Below are 15,341 nucleotides of genomic sequence, written 5' to 3'. Positions count from 1 at the left end.
TACAGCAATTCACTTTGTTTTGGCTCACTTGAATGAACCCATCACCTAGTTTCCCCTCTCCCCCTCTGTGCACTCTGCATGCTACACTGAGCAACTACACAGACAGACAAAGACAAAGTGTCCACTTGGTGATTTATCACACAGAGAGTATCTTGGTCTTAGAGATATGATGAGCTTCAGAAAGATTTACTGTTGGTCGACTGTCACTGCAATATAATGCAAAGGTTGTCACGCTATTGGGCCCTTCCTCTTTATGCTATATACAAAGAATTAGGGAAAAATACACTTCTTGCAGAAACTTGTTAGAATTTACACTAAGAGGTCCACAGATGGCCATTCATGTGCACAAACAGTATCCTACTACACAGTCAAATGAGAAAAACAAACAGTTCAGGAAAGAGCTGATAGGCATGAGTTCAGGCATGTGAAGTTTTGTATGCCTTGTTTAACCTTTGTCCTCACCTGTCAGCTTTACCATTACCAGCTGTATCAGTCACATTGACAGATGCCCCAGTGAGATCACCACCGCTTCCCTGCACTGCAGGCTGCTGTGCTCTGCCTCTCTGCTGGCTCCGCCTCCTGGATCTAATCTGTAAAAAGAGGTAAGAGGAAGGTGATCCATCCGACCATAAAACAGATAACCAGGTCCTCCATCATAATGAAGAGGTATGTATTTGCTCTTTCTTCACTCCTACCCCCAAAGTGGGTTAAATAGCATTTCAAAGGTACTTCTAAAAGGAAGTGTTTAAATCAGTTTCCAGACTAAAGTGCTTGCAGTCCTTGTGTTAGGAAGTCAGATAGCACTTTAAAAATATAACATCTTTCAACTATACATCTCTAAGGTACAGCATTTTTTTTATGTAGACCCAGCCAAGACACCAGTTCCAGTGCAAATACAAATAAAACTGCTGCGCTCATGATGGATTTACGTTGGGTCGTTTTAACATAGCAATGAGTGAGGTCTTTTACCTGCTCTTTGTGTATTCAGATAACATTTGTTGTGAATTTGCACTATACAAATAAAGATTGATTGATTTTAAACAAAACAGACAGGAAAGGCATTCAGCACACAGGAGAAGTGTCAGGAGGAGGAAGTCTGGAGAGGACTGAAGTGCCATGATGTCTTCAAACCTGTAGTATTCAAAGAGATTTCACTATTCTAATCATGTGAGGGATTTTCATGGTTGACTTTGAGACTTTTTTTGCCAGTCCTAATAAGGCGATTGCATTTCTCATTTACTCTACATTTACTTGACATGCCACCTTATATTTCCAAATAGATCATTTAGATTTAGAATGATTTGTAAAATATTTCAAGTCCACAGAGCAAAGTAGGAGAAGGATTTACCTCCAGATCAGTTCAAATCCTTGGAAATAAAAACCCTGGTGAAACATCTCTGGAAATGACCTGAGGTCTGGGTCATTTGTGTGAGGAAAGTTTACACAGAACAACTGAAGTGGTCTACATAGACTCATTGACAGCCAGCCTAACAGTTCACAAAGGGTTTAAGGAAGTGCATTAAAAACAAAGTTGGGTCATTTTTAATGAACAAATAAATAAAAAAGTGAAGTGTACATGAGTTCACATGGAGAATAAAAACATGACTAATCATTAACGATTACAAAAAAAGAGGGCATGTGAAGGCATTCCAAAATAACATGTAGAACAAGACTTTATTTTGTTAGAGACAAACTTATCCTTTGTTTGTATTTCAACACAAGATTTCCAGTGTTTACTTTGAAAGAAAGCTTTGGTTCTAATTCATGTGGACACTTGATCCTTCATGAAACATGTAAGAACACACTGGTATTTACAAGCCACTGAGAATGTTTGTTTTTGCATGTCCAAAATGGACAGCTAAGGTAGTGTCTGTCAGTGTCTGTGTAAATAACTTAAAAACTGCATTCATTGAGTTTAATGCTAAGGGTATGCTGACATGTTATCAATGACATTACTAGCACATTAAAGTTAAACATGATTTGCACCTTAGTGTGTCAGCAGGCTAACCTTTACTAACGAGCATAGGTTGGGGGGAATGTCATAACTCTTGAAGGTGTATGACCAATAAACTGAGTTTTCTACAGTTTAAATGTTGACCTGATGACGGTGCTAGAGGAAGCTAACCCACATAGCCATCCCTCGGGCCATGCAGCTAGCATGGCTGAAAAAAAATAGAAGCATAGAGCTCGGACTGTATGTGGGCAAAGAAATCAGAGAGACAATGCAGCAGATGATGAGAGCCAGAAAGACTTAAAGAGCATGACACAAGGGAAGAGAGAATGAAAAAGGAGAACACATTTGGATTTAAACCACAGCCAGAGGTCAGTAAACAAGGCTGGCATGAGACACTGTGACAAGATACAAAGAGATGTACTCCTATCCCAAGAACCACCCCCCCCCGCCCCAGGAAATATCCTAACAACCTATTCTATTCATTTAGAATGAACAGTATCTTAAGGTGTATATAGATGTCACAGATGGCAAGTCGGGACAAACTATTTTTTTCTCACCGAAGGAAGAGAGAGCCACTGCAAATTCTAATACTTCTATTTAAAATGCAAAATTGCGTTAAATTTTGAAGTGTCAAAAACAAACATTGATTAGTTTGCTTTGATGCTATCTGCAAGGACTCTAGACTTAATTCCATTAACGATCTCTTATATGCCAGTCATCACCCATAACAATTGTTCCATTAAGAAACATAATATGCTTATTGTACCTCGTATTGTGAACAATTTCATTCCAATTTCCAAATCAACCGAGGTCATTTTCAATGCACAAACAGAATGTTGTTTGCATGTTGGTATCATACAATTATAATGAAACCCTATTAGTGATGTGATATAAGAGAAGTCTTTATGTACAGTCCAGAGTTTTGATCTAGAAGTGTGATTTCACAGGGACCTCAACAAGCACTTACTCTACTTCCATGTTATGGATTCACTATTTAAACATTGTCATGTACAGTATATGTTAACTGTTGTGACTAATCAATGGTCCTAAACACTTTCATGTGAGTCACTCTCTTACTATTCTGCTACTATTACAAACATCTGACAATTTAACCATGAAATATCAGATCTTTTCACAGTTTAACTCTGGGTTTTTAATTATTATTGACATATTCTTACTTTTGGTCTCTCTTGGGCTGCAGCATATGTAAAAGGAATATAATGTATGCACGCAGCGAACACAAGATTCTCTACACACTAAACAAAATAAATGCAAAGGTAAAGAGTGGAGTTTCCTGTGGTTTGGGGAATATGTTGGCCAAGTTACAGCCAGCTTAATCATTTTATAGATGCTTACTCATTAAAAAGATATTATACCTTTTGGGTCTAAATAAAATGAGAAGCCTACTCTCAGCTTTGAACTTTGATTTTATGGGGGGAATTAGGAATTGGAAGCCAGAACATTTTGTTTTTAAAGGCTTTATATGTGATTTTTCATACTTAAATGTAATATAAATCAAGTATATCCTCTGAAAATAACTCTGTGAGTCATGACTGTCTACAATGGGTGTAACACCCGAGTCCCACTGTCTGTGATGTTTTCAGAGTTTTCAGAGTCCTATCTTCACTTTGTTTACATCGCCCGGACAGCCGGCCGGCTCCTCCCCTTGAGTATAAAAGTTGTTTAATTGAGGGACTACAGAAAAGAAGAATAACATACTGTACTCACTGCTTAACTGTGTTTCTAGATCACGCTCATTTCAGGTAAATTTACATGCAGTGTGAAGATACCAGCATAATAAAGATCACTAGCATTAGCATGCTAACACAACAATGCACGGCGAGTTGTTTTGGTTTCATGCTGGTGATCAAGGGCGACATCTGCTGGATCAAAAAATTGCATATTCGTCCTTTAAAAGGGAACCTTTTTTTATCAGCATGGACTGACTCGATCTCTATGGATATACACTTACTAAAAGATAAAAAACTTGGCCTAGATATCCACCACAAGTAAAAGGATTACCTCTGTTGTGTCAAAAGTGTTTTTCATCAGATGAAAACTCAGCTAGCCATGCTTAAAGTCCAGTCATAGCAGAATAATTTGGCTTCTAAATGAAGTCATCAGACTCTTGAACCTTTGAATGAGACTTTTAAAAAGCTGGCTCTCAGTTTACCTTGATTCCTGATGCATGACAAAACAAATACTCATGCACTGAAAACAGTTCATTAGTGCTTTAAATAAGATCATTCTAACTTTAAAACCAAACCATTAACAGTTCAAGTTTTATTTTGTAACAATATAAAAAAATAAATAACTGATAACTGGCATTCATCCACCACTGTTATTTTTTTCCCTGTTTCATTTAAACTGAATATAGTTGAGGATGCATTCACGAGTCAAAACTAAATCCTCACTGTTATCATAAAGAAGGAGACCCCCCCTCAATTTTCAAAAATAAAGGACTAAAAGTTTCTCAGTCACATAAGTTACTTAAGAGAAATGGTGACGCTATCAAGACTTTCTGTCCAAAAATCAGAGTTAAATGAGCAGCAGGGAAAATGTTAATAAGTTGCATGCAATGATTACCACTACTTTTAAAAAGCTTTACCTGAGCATGTGTAAACGAAGTGGAGGTCCGTGTCCTAAGGCCACGCCTGGGTGCTGGACTGCGCTGTCTGGGCTTGGCTTGTGTTTGAGAACTCTTCTCTTCAAGCCCCTGTCTACCCATTGGGTCTAACAGGTACCGCTGTGCCAGGCGTATCACACGATTCAGCACCTTTTTGACCCCAGTAACTGAGTCTACAGTAAAAAAAAAACAATGGCATTAGTCTTTATCTCTGGTTCTCTACCGTAAGAAAAAAACATTTCTTCTGGTGTGAAAAGGCCATATACTGTATGTATATATAGGAAAATGCCATTCAAGATGGTGTAAAATGCAAATATAACTCCTTTTTGGAAACAAACACAGGCCTTTGCTCCACTCAGTTACAAACCCTGTGATAATAATTTAAGCAGTGCATATTGGGGAAACAAATCAAGTTATCATTCCATTACAGGCCTCAACTAAGCGGTTTTTGTGTGTGTTTGTGAGTTTTGGTGTGTGAATGTGTCCTTGTTACACACAAATGCGTGTTATCAGTGGCTCACCATATTTACTCAGGGGGCACACTCTGCCTATTTAGGCAAGCTGTGAACATAAACCCACTCAGCTATGTGCATTTCTGCACTCAATCACAGACAACAACTAAAAACCCTTGCTGTGTGCTACTTGGTTAAATATTACAAGCTTTAATCAATATGAGTACATTTACTTATTTGTTATGTCATCATTCCACCATTGCTTTCTGAATAATTCCTTCATATCTTTCTGTTACGTCCCTTTCTTGTTTTTCAAATTTCCGTGTTGAAATTGAAGAGAAACATTCAGTACATTCACATCTTTTGTATAGTAGGTTGAAACCTTTAACATTTATTCACATATTTTTTCTGGTTTTTTTTATCATATTGAATGGGTATGTTTAATTGAAGTCTACATAATGAACCAATGCCTATACATACTATACTTTATATTGCAGTGCAATATATCACAAAGCTCATGATTAAGGGTTAGGATCATCTCCTGTGTTTAATGCTAATGCTAAAGCTACATCAAAACAGGTGTGCTATGATACCACAGCAGCATTGGCAATGTTGAATCGATTACCCAATGCATCAATTTATTTAGGATGTGTGTGTTACCCAACAAGTCCTTTGCTCCTGATGGAATGATGTTCTGTCACTGTCAATAATATAACAAAGAGACTGAGACAGTGATTGACGTGTAAACATGCAAAAGTCAATCGACTCCTAACCACATTATCTAGGTGTGTTAGACCGACTTCAAAAAATTTGACTTATATATGTTTAATATGTTGACAGTAGTTAGTTGGACTAACAGAATAATCTGCAACAAATGTAAGGACTGACTCGATCGTGGCAAAGCAAGGTAGACAATGTTTAAACTCAAGTGCACAAAAAAATGCAGGTTAGTTAGTTAGAGACCCAAAAGACATAGAGGGTACTTCCAGATTGCAAAGTGGCAACACAATCTGACAGTCCCTTCTATCTGTGCTGTATACTGTTAGGTACAGTACTACTGTTCAGTAGGCGCGCACAGTAGGCAGATATCTGTTCTTACTTCACCTGATTCATTCAGTGTGGAAGTGACGTCATTACCCCGCCTCATGTTATTGACACTCCAACTCAGATGTGATCTGCACGATGGCTCAGTAAATAATAAAAAACTTCACATTGCATGTAAACAATTCAACAACTTAATAATTGAAAGGCTGCATCCATCCCGTTTATTTTTTTTTCGTCCATTTCATCTCGCACAGCATTGTGGGTGTTAAAATACAATTCATTTCCTGACATGCATCCAATCCATACTGCACAAAACAAATAATTACCAAGGACTTTGATGTGACTTCTTTGTGATTTAAGAAGTCATAATTCAGGCTTTTACCTATTATATTGTGCCTGCTGTACTAAAGATAATGTAGTTCAACTTTAATCTTATTTTATGTATGAGCTTGGACCATTCCTCATTCAGGCTAAAATATACTGCTGTGGTAATTCTGAACACATTATTATTGTACTACCATAATCCCAAGAAATCATATCAAATGCACCCACTCACCTTTCTCTGTCGCCTTTTCCTCTTGTGGAGGTGTTGATACATTTTCATTTCCTCCTCCGCTGACTTGGGATGGGTGTGTTACTTTTTGATTTTCACTATTTTCTGAAAAAGGGACCAACAAGAAATAAACATACAAGGCTAGATTAACCAATGAATCTTATGAGTTAGAAACCAGAAAAAAAAGCAATGAAACAAACAAGCCACAAATACAGGCAGTTAAAAGAAATACCTTTAAAAACAAAATATCAATAACACATAAAAGGGGTTGAAAGAATGGGGGATTATTTTGAGTGTTACACCTACTTATACAATGTACTTTTTTGCTCAACCTTCAGGGCACACTCACACTAGGCAATCCGTACCATGACCAAGCACGTTTGACCCCCAAAGTCCAGTTTATTTGACTAGTGTAAGTGCTCTGTTCTGTGCTGTGGTATGGTTAACTTCCTTGGAAGTGGCAGAGTTGGAAGAGGTGTACTTCGGCAACGTACACTTGCTCATGTACAAGCACGGGTAACGAGGACAATAACATATTATCAATCTACCAGTTGCAAGATGGGAGAGTTTTCTTTCATGCAAGTTGATGTCATGTATCAATCAAACAACCTTAAATGTTCAAATCATAACTGACCATTGTGTTTTTTTTCTTTTAATGTCTCTCTGCATGATATACACTTAAATGATGATTGGATCTTGAAGTACTCAAAAAAGTATATGGATTTCAACCAGATGGTACAAACTGCAAATATTATATTTCCTTACTTGGAGAAAAAAGTCCCAAATCGTAGTTCCAGTGCACTCTGGCAGGACCACAGGACTAGAATACAAAAATCGCACAAAAAGTAAGGAAATTTGTGTTTGGCAGATTATTTATTTGTTGTAACAATGGAAAGCCTGTTTATTTTCCTTTTAAATTGTGCCACATTTGTAAGGAACATGCATTTGTGGGATAAGCAGCAGAGCGGAGTTTGCGGGTTGCGTCCATAAAAAAACTTGTCAAATCTTCTCTGCTAATGCCAAACAGCTTATTCTGACTCTTGTTTTGAACTTCTGATACCCCATGTGCTGACAGTCAGGTGCCTGTTGGGCAGCTCCTGTAAGCATGGGCCCTGCTACAGTGGTCAGTTGGTTTCTGCTCCAAGAATGCCACGTTTGACTGATCTGGATAAGGCCCGTGCCATAGGGCTACATCAAGCTGGTGTTCCACACAGCCAAGTTGCATTATTTGGAGTGAGCCCTAGTTCCATCTCCAAACTGAAGGCCAAGTTCCATATAATGGGGGATGTCAGAGACAGGCCGCGAAGTGGGCGTCCCAAGAAGGCGACACCCCAAAAAGACTGTTTCCTAACACTGTCAGCACTTAGTAACCGTAGACAGAAGAGGTGAGACTTCTAATCGTTTAAACGCTAAACGTTTAAAAAAACACTTGACGTTCTAAAATCGCCAACCGTTTGAACGTTAATTAGTTGTTGTTTATTTAAACGTGGTAACATGTGCATGTCGCTGCACAAAGCATTTCGCAACAGTGTCACATATACAAGAGGGACAGTGGACCTTATCGCTCCCTCTATCTCTTTCTGTCTCTGCTAATGTGATTCTGCTTTTTCTTCTTATCCCTCCGCAGGAGTCGAGAGGAAAGTTTTTATTTTTATTTTTTAATGGGAGCCGTGAGGTCCTTGTGCGCATCAGCACTCTGTCGCACACTCTCTCTTCCCCTCTCTCTCTTGTGCACACAGCAATTTTATAAATAAATGAAAAATTAAATAAAAACAGGTCGGAATATAATTGTGAACTGGTTTATTTAACAAGCCAGCCGCCGCCCCCGTTAAATGAATAAATTGTTAGGTTGCCAATATGTCTTGTTTCTTCAGACTTCACTCATCCAATCCACTAAACAGAACCAAACAATCAACAGCAGAATAAGCTGTTTGGCAGAGAAGATTTGGCAAGTTTTTCATGGGCGCAACCCACAAACTCAGCTCTGCTGCTCATCCCACAAATGCATGTTCGTTACAAATGTGGCACTGCTTAAAAGGGAAATAAACAGGCTTTCCAACGATATTAGATTTATTGCCAAGAAGCATTGTTACAAAGAAATAATCTACAAAACACAAATGTCCTTACTTTTTGTGCTATTTTTATTTATGAGGTAACCACGCTCAGGCCTGTTTGCGCCTAGAGCAATGTGAGTGCAGGCCTGTAAGGGATGGGGGAGGGGAGACAATCGTGCTACAGCACAGTACGGGCCTACTGGGCTACTGTCAGTGTGCCCTTAGTGCAATTTTTGCTTTCTAGGATTGTTCTGCTGCTTAAAACATCAATAACTGAAGTTAATCTGAAGATACTTGGAAAACAGTTTAAAGCTTCACAAGATGCTTTTTAGTCTAGTTCAATTGAGACGATTATTGATTGACGCTTTAGCCTATTTTACACAATGCAGTTTCAGTATGTTTAATACAGATTGAGATTCGTGATAAAAGTTGCAGCACTATAAAGTTGCCAGCTAGTTTTTGAATTGCAGTTGATAATACACTTGGTTTTTTTTGAGGCAATGATCAAGTTAAGACATATGTTTGGCACAGACGTTTAATGTTTTTTCAAACTCGCTGGGCCGGAAAGAAGTTGAGCTATGTGTGCAGGTTTGGGTTTGTGTGTTTCTTATGTGGGAGGGCAGGGGTCATGTTGACCTCTAATTTGTTACGACCCATATCAGTGTTTTGACATTAGCTTCAGGGATAAGGCTTCATCCGAACAGAAAGAACTATTGATAAAGTGCAGTGTTTCCTGACTGATGCAGGGTTTCTACAGTCTTGAGTAGGGTTTTCTTTGAAGTTAAAACAACTCAATTTCCCAGACACCCCAACTCCACTCACTCTGACTCATGTATCTCCCTCTTCCTTCCCTTGCTCATATCTATCTCAATCACTGTCAGACATCCGTTAAAAAGAGGTTCCCTTCTACAGCAAAATGCCAACTTCAAAACAGAGACGTGTCACAGCATGTCTCCTGTTAGCCACCCAAAGACAAACAAGATAAGATCATATGGCTCTTTAGAAATAAGTGGATATAAAGTCAAGTTTTGGAGGTCTGTGAAGATGTTCAGATTTGTTTATGTCCAAAGTCAGACCTCTATTTAGCAACTTTGTTCTTCTCTCTAAGATAATCTAAAAAAACAAGACATTCAGTATTGAATTAAGATGTTGTAATTCAGTTATAAATAAGTTATCATGGAGCAAAAAACGTCCAATATTTGCACTCCAAAACACACTTTGAAAGCTATAACACTGATGATCTCACCTGCAGAATTTCCAATGACTAAGAGGTCTGACTGACTTTATGTGTTATTGTTGTTGCTACTTGTTCTATCCTGGTTCCATTGTCACATGTTTTTTTCATGAGTTCTGAGTGTTTGTCTGCATTTTCCAACACACTTACAGAGTTTAAATGCTTTATTTAAAAGTATCTTGTTAGTGAAATCATTGCTGAAACTATACAAGTTGTTAAAACAGTTTTCATAAGACAGAAAATGATATTGCATCACAGCAACTTCCCCAAATGAATTAACTTTGGATTCTGCATGCCCTTAATAGCTACCAGTAACAATTATACCTTTAATCAAAAATAATAAAAAAGTATTAGTGATTATGTCCCAACCGGTCTTTGGAATTTGGTAGAATAAACTCTCGCTCAATTTATTGGAAAAATTACTTCACTAACGTAAATGTAGTTTTTTTTTTTCTGAGATCAATATCCATGACGTCATGGACACACAATAATCGAAAATACTTGTTCAGTCAGACAACTCAGTTTGCATGCGTTTGAAAAAATTATTGCAACAGCAGAACATAGTTTGTTTGGCGTCTAGGCTCCAACCTCATCACTCATGGCAGTTTTATTTTACATGCAGATATTTGAGGAGTGATGGGATGATATCTTAAACCCCCAGTAGGAGCCTACAGGTGGATGCTGAGGTGATGGTGGGGATGAGCAGAGAGCAGTACTGGTGTAGGTCAGAACGGTAATGAAAGAGCAGAGGGAGAGGCCAGAAATCAGTGCAGCTTGAGTTGTCTGCCTGAACAAGCATGCAGGCGTCACCTCATTTGTGTCCCAATACTAATCGAATCAGCACTCAAGAGTCACAATAAGATTTAATTGGGACTAAAGCACATGTCCCAGCCCTAGAAATACTATAATATGGGGAAAAACACAAACAAACACACTCCCTACTCATACAGTCTTAATGGGACAGTTGACCTGCTGCCAAAGTATTTTACCACGTCAAAATGCGAATCAAAATTAAAAAAGACACTGTTAGCTAGAAATTGCAATTCTAGTCAGCAAATCAATTGATCAACAACTGTGGTGGAAATTAACTTTAACAAATTGCAGTTGGCAAACGAACGAACATCTAAAGACAGTTATGATCAGCAGAGGATAAACACCAGTGACTTTGGTTAAAGTTATCACTGCAATAAGGCTGTTTAAGTTCTATTCAAACACCTATGATTGATCAACTGCAAACAGGTCACCATATTCAAATGGTATAACATTGACTCCCTCGCCCACAAACAACTTGAACACAGTGCGTTCATCCCACAGTGTAGTCAATCGTAGAGAGTTTGTTTCCGCAGTCAAGTTATAATTATAGGTATAACCGTTGGCCTCAAGGTCTGTTACAAGAAACACACAGCAAGAATACTCATGTGCATCATCATCTTCACAAACAAACACACATATTCATGAAAACATATGACATAACACACACACAGTGATGTGGGAAGTGAGAGCTGTTAAATAAAAACAGAGCAGTTAAGAATGTCAGTTGGTGAGATCAGCTCCGGGGTTTCTCTATGACTCAGGGATATAATGAGAAGGTATGAATGACAGTGTGTTTTACTGCTCGCTCTCTCTCTCTCTCTCTCTCTCTCTCCCTCTCTCAAAGTCAGTTTCAGATGACAGAGTACTCTGCTGATTCCTCAGTGTTCAGGAATTAATGCTGATGACACACAGTCTTTTGAAGGTTGTGTTTTGGTGTGTAAGAAGCATCTGCTGTCCTCTGGGAGTTGGCAGGGCAGCACACCTGTAGCTGGGATTGAATAAGCTTTAATGTAAGGCTAGGCTCAGCACATCCCTTGGCCTGGGAGTTCACTGACAGTGCTTAATGGCACCTTTGAAGTACAGATCATCAATGAAGGGGGAAAAAGTAGGAAACGGAAACTGTTTTGGCAGACGGATGCATTTGGACTAAATGTGTTTTGTAACTTAAATGGGACACCTGCGAATGATGTCATCATCTCTCTCTCAGAGAAAGTTTGGTACAATTTGATTATCTGTCCATTTGGTAGATGGTTAACTGAATTGTCCTTCTGCGGAGGACTTCCAGTGACAGGACCCAGGACCTTTGAATATGAGTTGAAGTCCAACAAAAAAGAAGAAGAAAAGAAACCTAGTTGTTCAAAGTAAGGAGCAAAAAGGGTTGCAGTAATGAGAGGAACATGCTAGGAGCATGGCCTCACTTCAAAGCAGTCTGGAGGCATTAGCAAACAGCTCAAACCACATCCCAAATGAGAAGGGAGGTGATACATGCTTTGACACACTGAAGAAATTGAGTTATGGAGCAGTGAGGCACATGTTGCACTACAGGATATAATGACACAAGGCTGCCCTTTAGGGGGGATAAAGGGGAAAGCTTTCTGGGGCACAATCTCATGGGGGGGCCATGGTTAGCAGAGACACAGTCCATCCTAATTTTAAGCAACAAAACCTAATTTAATTTGACACCTAAATACTCACCATTATCTCTTAAAGCAACTATTAATTTTAGCTTGAGTAAAATGTTGCCTGTTTAAATATAAAGAAACCTCTTTTTTCTTGAAATGATATGAGCATGATGAAAGCGGGCCCAGAGGAAGCTAATGTTAGCCAGGAGGCTAGCGCTAACACTACTTGTACTTGTACTACTTGAATGTACAAACAATACATTGATTTAAATCATTTCCTGGGAGAGCACTTCCTATTCACATTTTTAAATTATAAGAAAATTCAGATGACTAGACAGAAAAGCAAAATGTGAGCTCTGCATTGCTTGTAATGAGTAAAAATATCTGCCAATGGGGCAAGCAACGTTTACTTGATCCCATTCATACACATTCACACGCAGCTGATGTAGCAGTAGGAGCATCTTTGGGGTTCAGTGTCTTGACCAAGGACACTTTGACATGTGACTGCAGGAGCTGGAAAAGGAACCAGCTACCTGTTTATCTCAACTTGTCAGCTGAATGTGGCTTCAAATAAGTGTAAAGATTCACTTTTGTCTTGAAATTCGATAAATACACGTCACACTTAACTTTACAAGAATTATGAGGGCACTATGAGAAGCAGACTGGAAGTGTAAACAGTTAGTCATTTGATCAGTGTAACTGTATGTAGTTTAAAGCACTCTTCTAAATCCACCAGGGAGATACAATAGAGAATGAACAAGGTTAGAGAATTTGATCTGACACGTCTAAAAGAACATATTAGAATCAACGTTAGGAATGAAAGTCCTGATCCTCCAGCAGTCTGAGTCTGACCTTACACCCAGAAAGACAAAAGAAACAACAGGCAAGTCCCCATATCATGTTGAGACACCTAGACCAAGCATGATGACTCACCGCTGCAAGCACTCTCAAGAAGGGCAGTAATTACAGCATCAAAAATATTTAGGACAGCAGTTTAAAATTGAATTTAGAGTTGAGCAGTGTTCAAAATTCATATTAATCAAGAAGGTGATCTTAAAGACGGGGTCTTCATAAGTAGAGGAGGGCAAAAAAAATTAATTAATGTAAAAACGAGATTCTTCTCTTGTAATATTTAAAATCGATTCAGAATTCCAAAAAGTTAATTAAATTGAAGTTGGGTGGAATTTCAGCCCCATCGTGTGTTTTAAGTTGTGTGTGTGTGTGCGCGCGTGTGTGTGTGTGGGGGGGGGGGGCATGAAGGCCTATCAGGGCCTGATCAGCTATTCCTGACCTGTCAGATTAATTTCTGACATATTTGAAAACATATGTCAGAAATTACACTGTACTCTGACTCTACTCTTGTCAGTGTTTAAGTAGTGCCAGACCATCGGACACACAGTGCGAGCACACAAATCGTAGACAATTCAGTCGAACAGTTTGAGCTGAGATTCCGCTTGTGACTTTTATACAATCATACAGTTCTTTGTTATACGAAGAACCAAAAAAACATGAACATAAAACTGATTTTTGTTTTATGCACACAGAAAGCAGACAGCTAAGAGACCCTAAAGAAATGAATGATAAAAACTACTGCATTAACAGAAGTGTAAAGGGCTACTGTCATTGGATTTAAAAAGTCTCATAAAGTTAGATTTATTATTTATCTTAAATCTACACTGTGGATACCTGTTAACAATGCTACAATCAATACAATCAGCTCATGTCTTTATTTTTAACAACACAGCCATCAAGGGTTTATCATGGGAAGATTGGAGATAATTTCATGAGCAACTATTCTCACAATCCAGACAAGAAAACTCTTTGAGCTGGTTTCACCACTCTCCACAGTCAAGTGCAAAATCAACTAAAGGACTGATATATTAAAGTTACTTTTTAAATGAATGTTTAGAATCTCTGGAGAGGAGAGAATAGTGGCTAAAGATGGATAGAGAGACGACACAAAGACTTGACTCGACAAAGAAGTAGGGCATAATGGAGGGGAGGGGTCCTGTTTGCCCCTGATCCTAACTGACCTGTGAGTTTTGACCCTACCACACCCTATTATTCAGAGCCTGCCTTAAGGCCCTATGCAAGGTCGGAGTTCAGTCCCAGTGGGCAGAGGTCCAATAAGAACAGGAAAGCTGGGGTATGTGGGCACTATGCAATAAGTGACCCTGAGAAAATAACAGGGTAGGGTTGAGGATGGTGTTATTACAAATATAACACTTTCAACACAGGGAAGGAGAGAGAAAGGGAAGATAAGAGGACAGAAGAAAAAGAATGAGTGATGAAAATGGGGTTGATGGGAGACTAAGTGAAAAGACAACACAGGATCTAAAACAGCCTCTTCTTTCTAACCTGTAATTACAGCTGCCAGAACTAAAGTGATGAATAATCTAAACAGACTTTGGGGCCTTTCATTTAAAATCCACAAGTTGATGTTGTATTTAGTTTTTCTTCTTCTTGCTAGCTAAACAGTTGAATGAAGACAAAAGTTCTTTGCTCTAGTGATGGACATTCAGACCAGCCCTCTCATTTCTCCAGCTTAGTGAGTGAGGGTCTGCATACCAAAGCCTAATAGACTATGGAGCTGCATATGACCAAACTGAAATCTGTTCCAAGATTTATATTGGTCAGTAAAACATTTACCATCCACTCAAGCCTTTTTGTCCTGAATGTGTTCATATTTTTTGATTTTGATTGCTCATCATGTAAGCTACCGTTTCTATCTATCCCGCTATTACTCATCTTGTTCTTGTTATTCCTCAGGCATTCCTGTCAAGTTCTGATTCAATACTGGTCTTACTTGGAAAGTTTTCTATGATTTACAGAAAATAAAATACAAACCAGTGAGACCCTGCATTACTAAAACAGAAAGAAAGCAGTTTGCCAGAAATGTTCTGGAGTCTGTAAGACATCCAATGCTTATCAAAACTCTGATACCACTTCCAGTGTTGATTCACATCACTTCTACAGCTTCAAACAGGAT

At 38.6% G+C, this 15,341-nt stretch overlaps 1 protein-coding gene across 1 annotated transcript in view; it reads right to left on the bottom strand.

The window, feature by feature from the left end:
• The window catches only part of si:ch211-266k8.4 (rab GTPase-activating protein 1), a 54,070-nt gene that overhangs the window by 16,166 nt on the left and 22,563 nt on the right, over positions 1-15,341 (bottom strand). Inside the window, exons 11-13 of the mRNA XM_061036810.1 lie at positions 6,633-6,734; positions 4,563-4,753; positions 463-590 (exon numbers count right to left, since the gene is read on the bottom strand). Coding sequence (XP_060892793.1) covers positions 463-590; positions 4,563-4,753; positions 6,633-6,734 — 421 coding nt within the window. The remainder of the gene's footprint in view (positions 1-462; positions 591-4,562; positions 4,754-6,632; positions 6,735-15,341) is intronic.

Source organism: Labrus mixtus, chromosome 4, assembly GCF_963584025.1.
Source record: "Labrus mixtus chromosome 4, fLabMix1.1, whole genome shotgun sequence".
Classification (NCBI taxonomy): domain Eukaryota; kingdom Metazoa; phylum Chordata; class Actinopteri; order Labriformes; family Labridae; genus Labrus; species Labrus mixtus.
The sequence above is the reverse complement of the archived record's forward strand: the minus strand, read 5'-3'. Positions and strand labels throughout refer to the sequence as shown.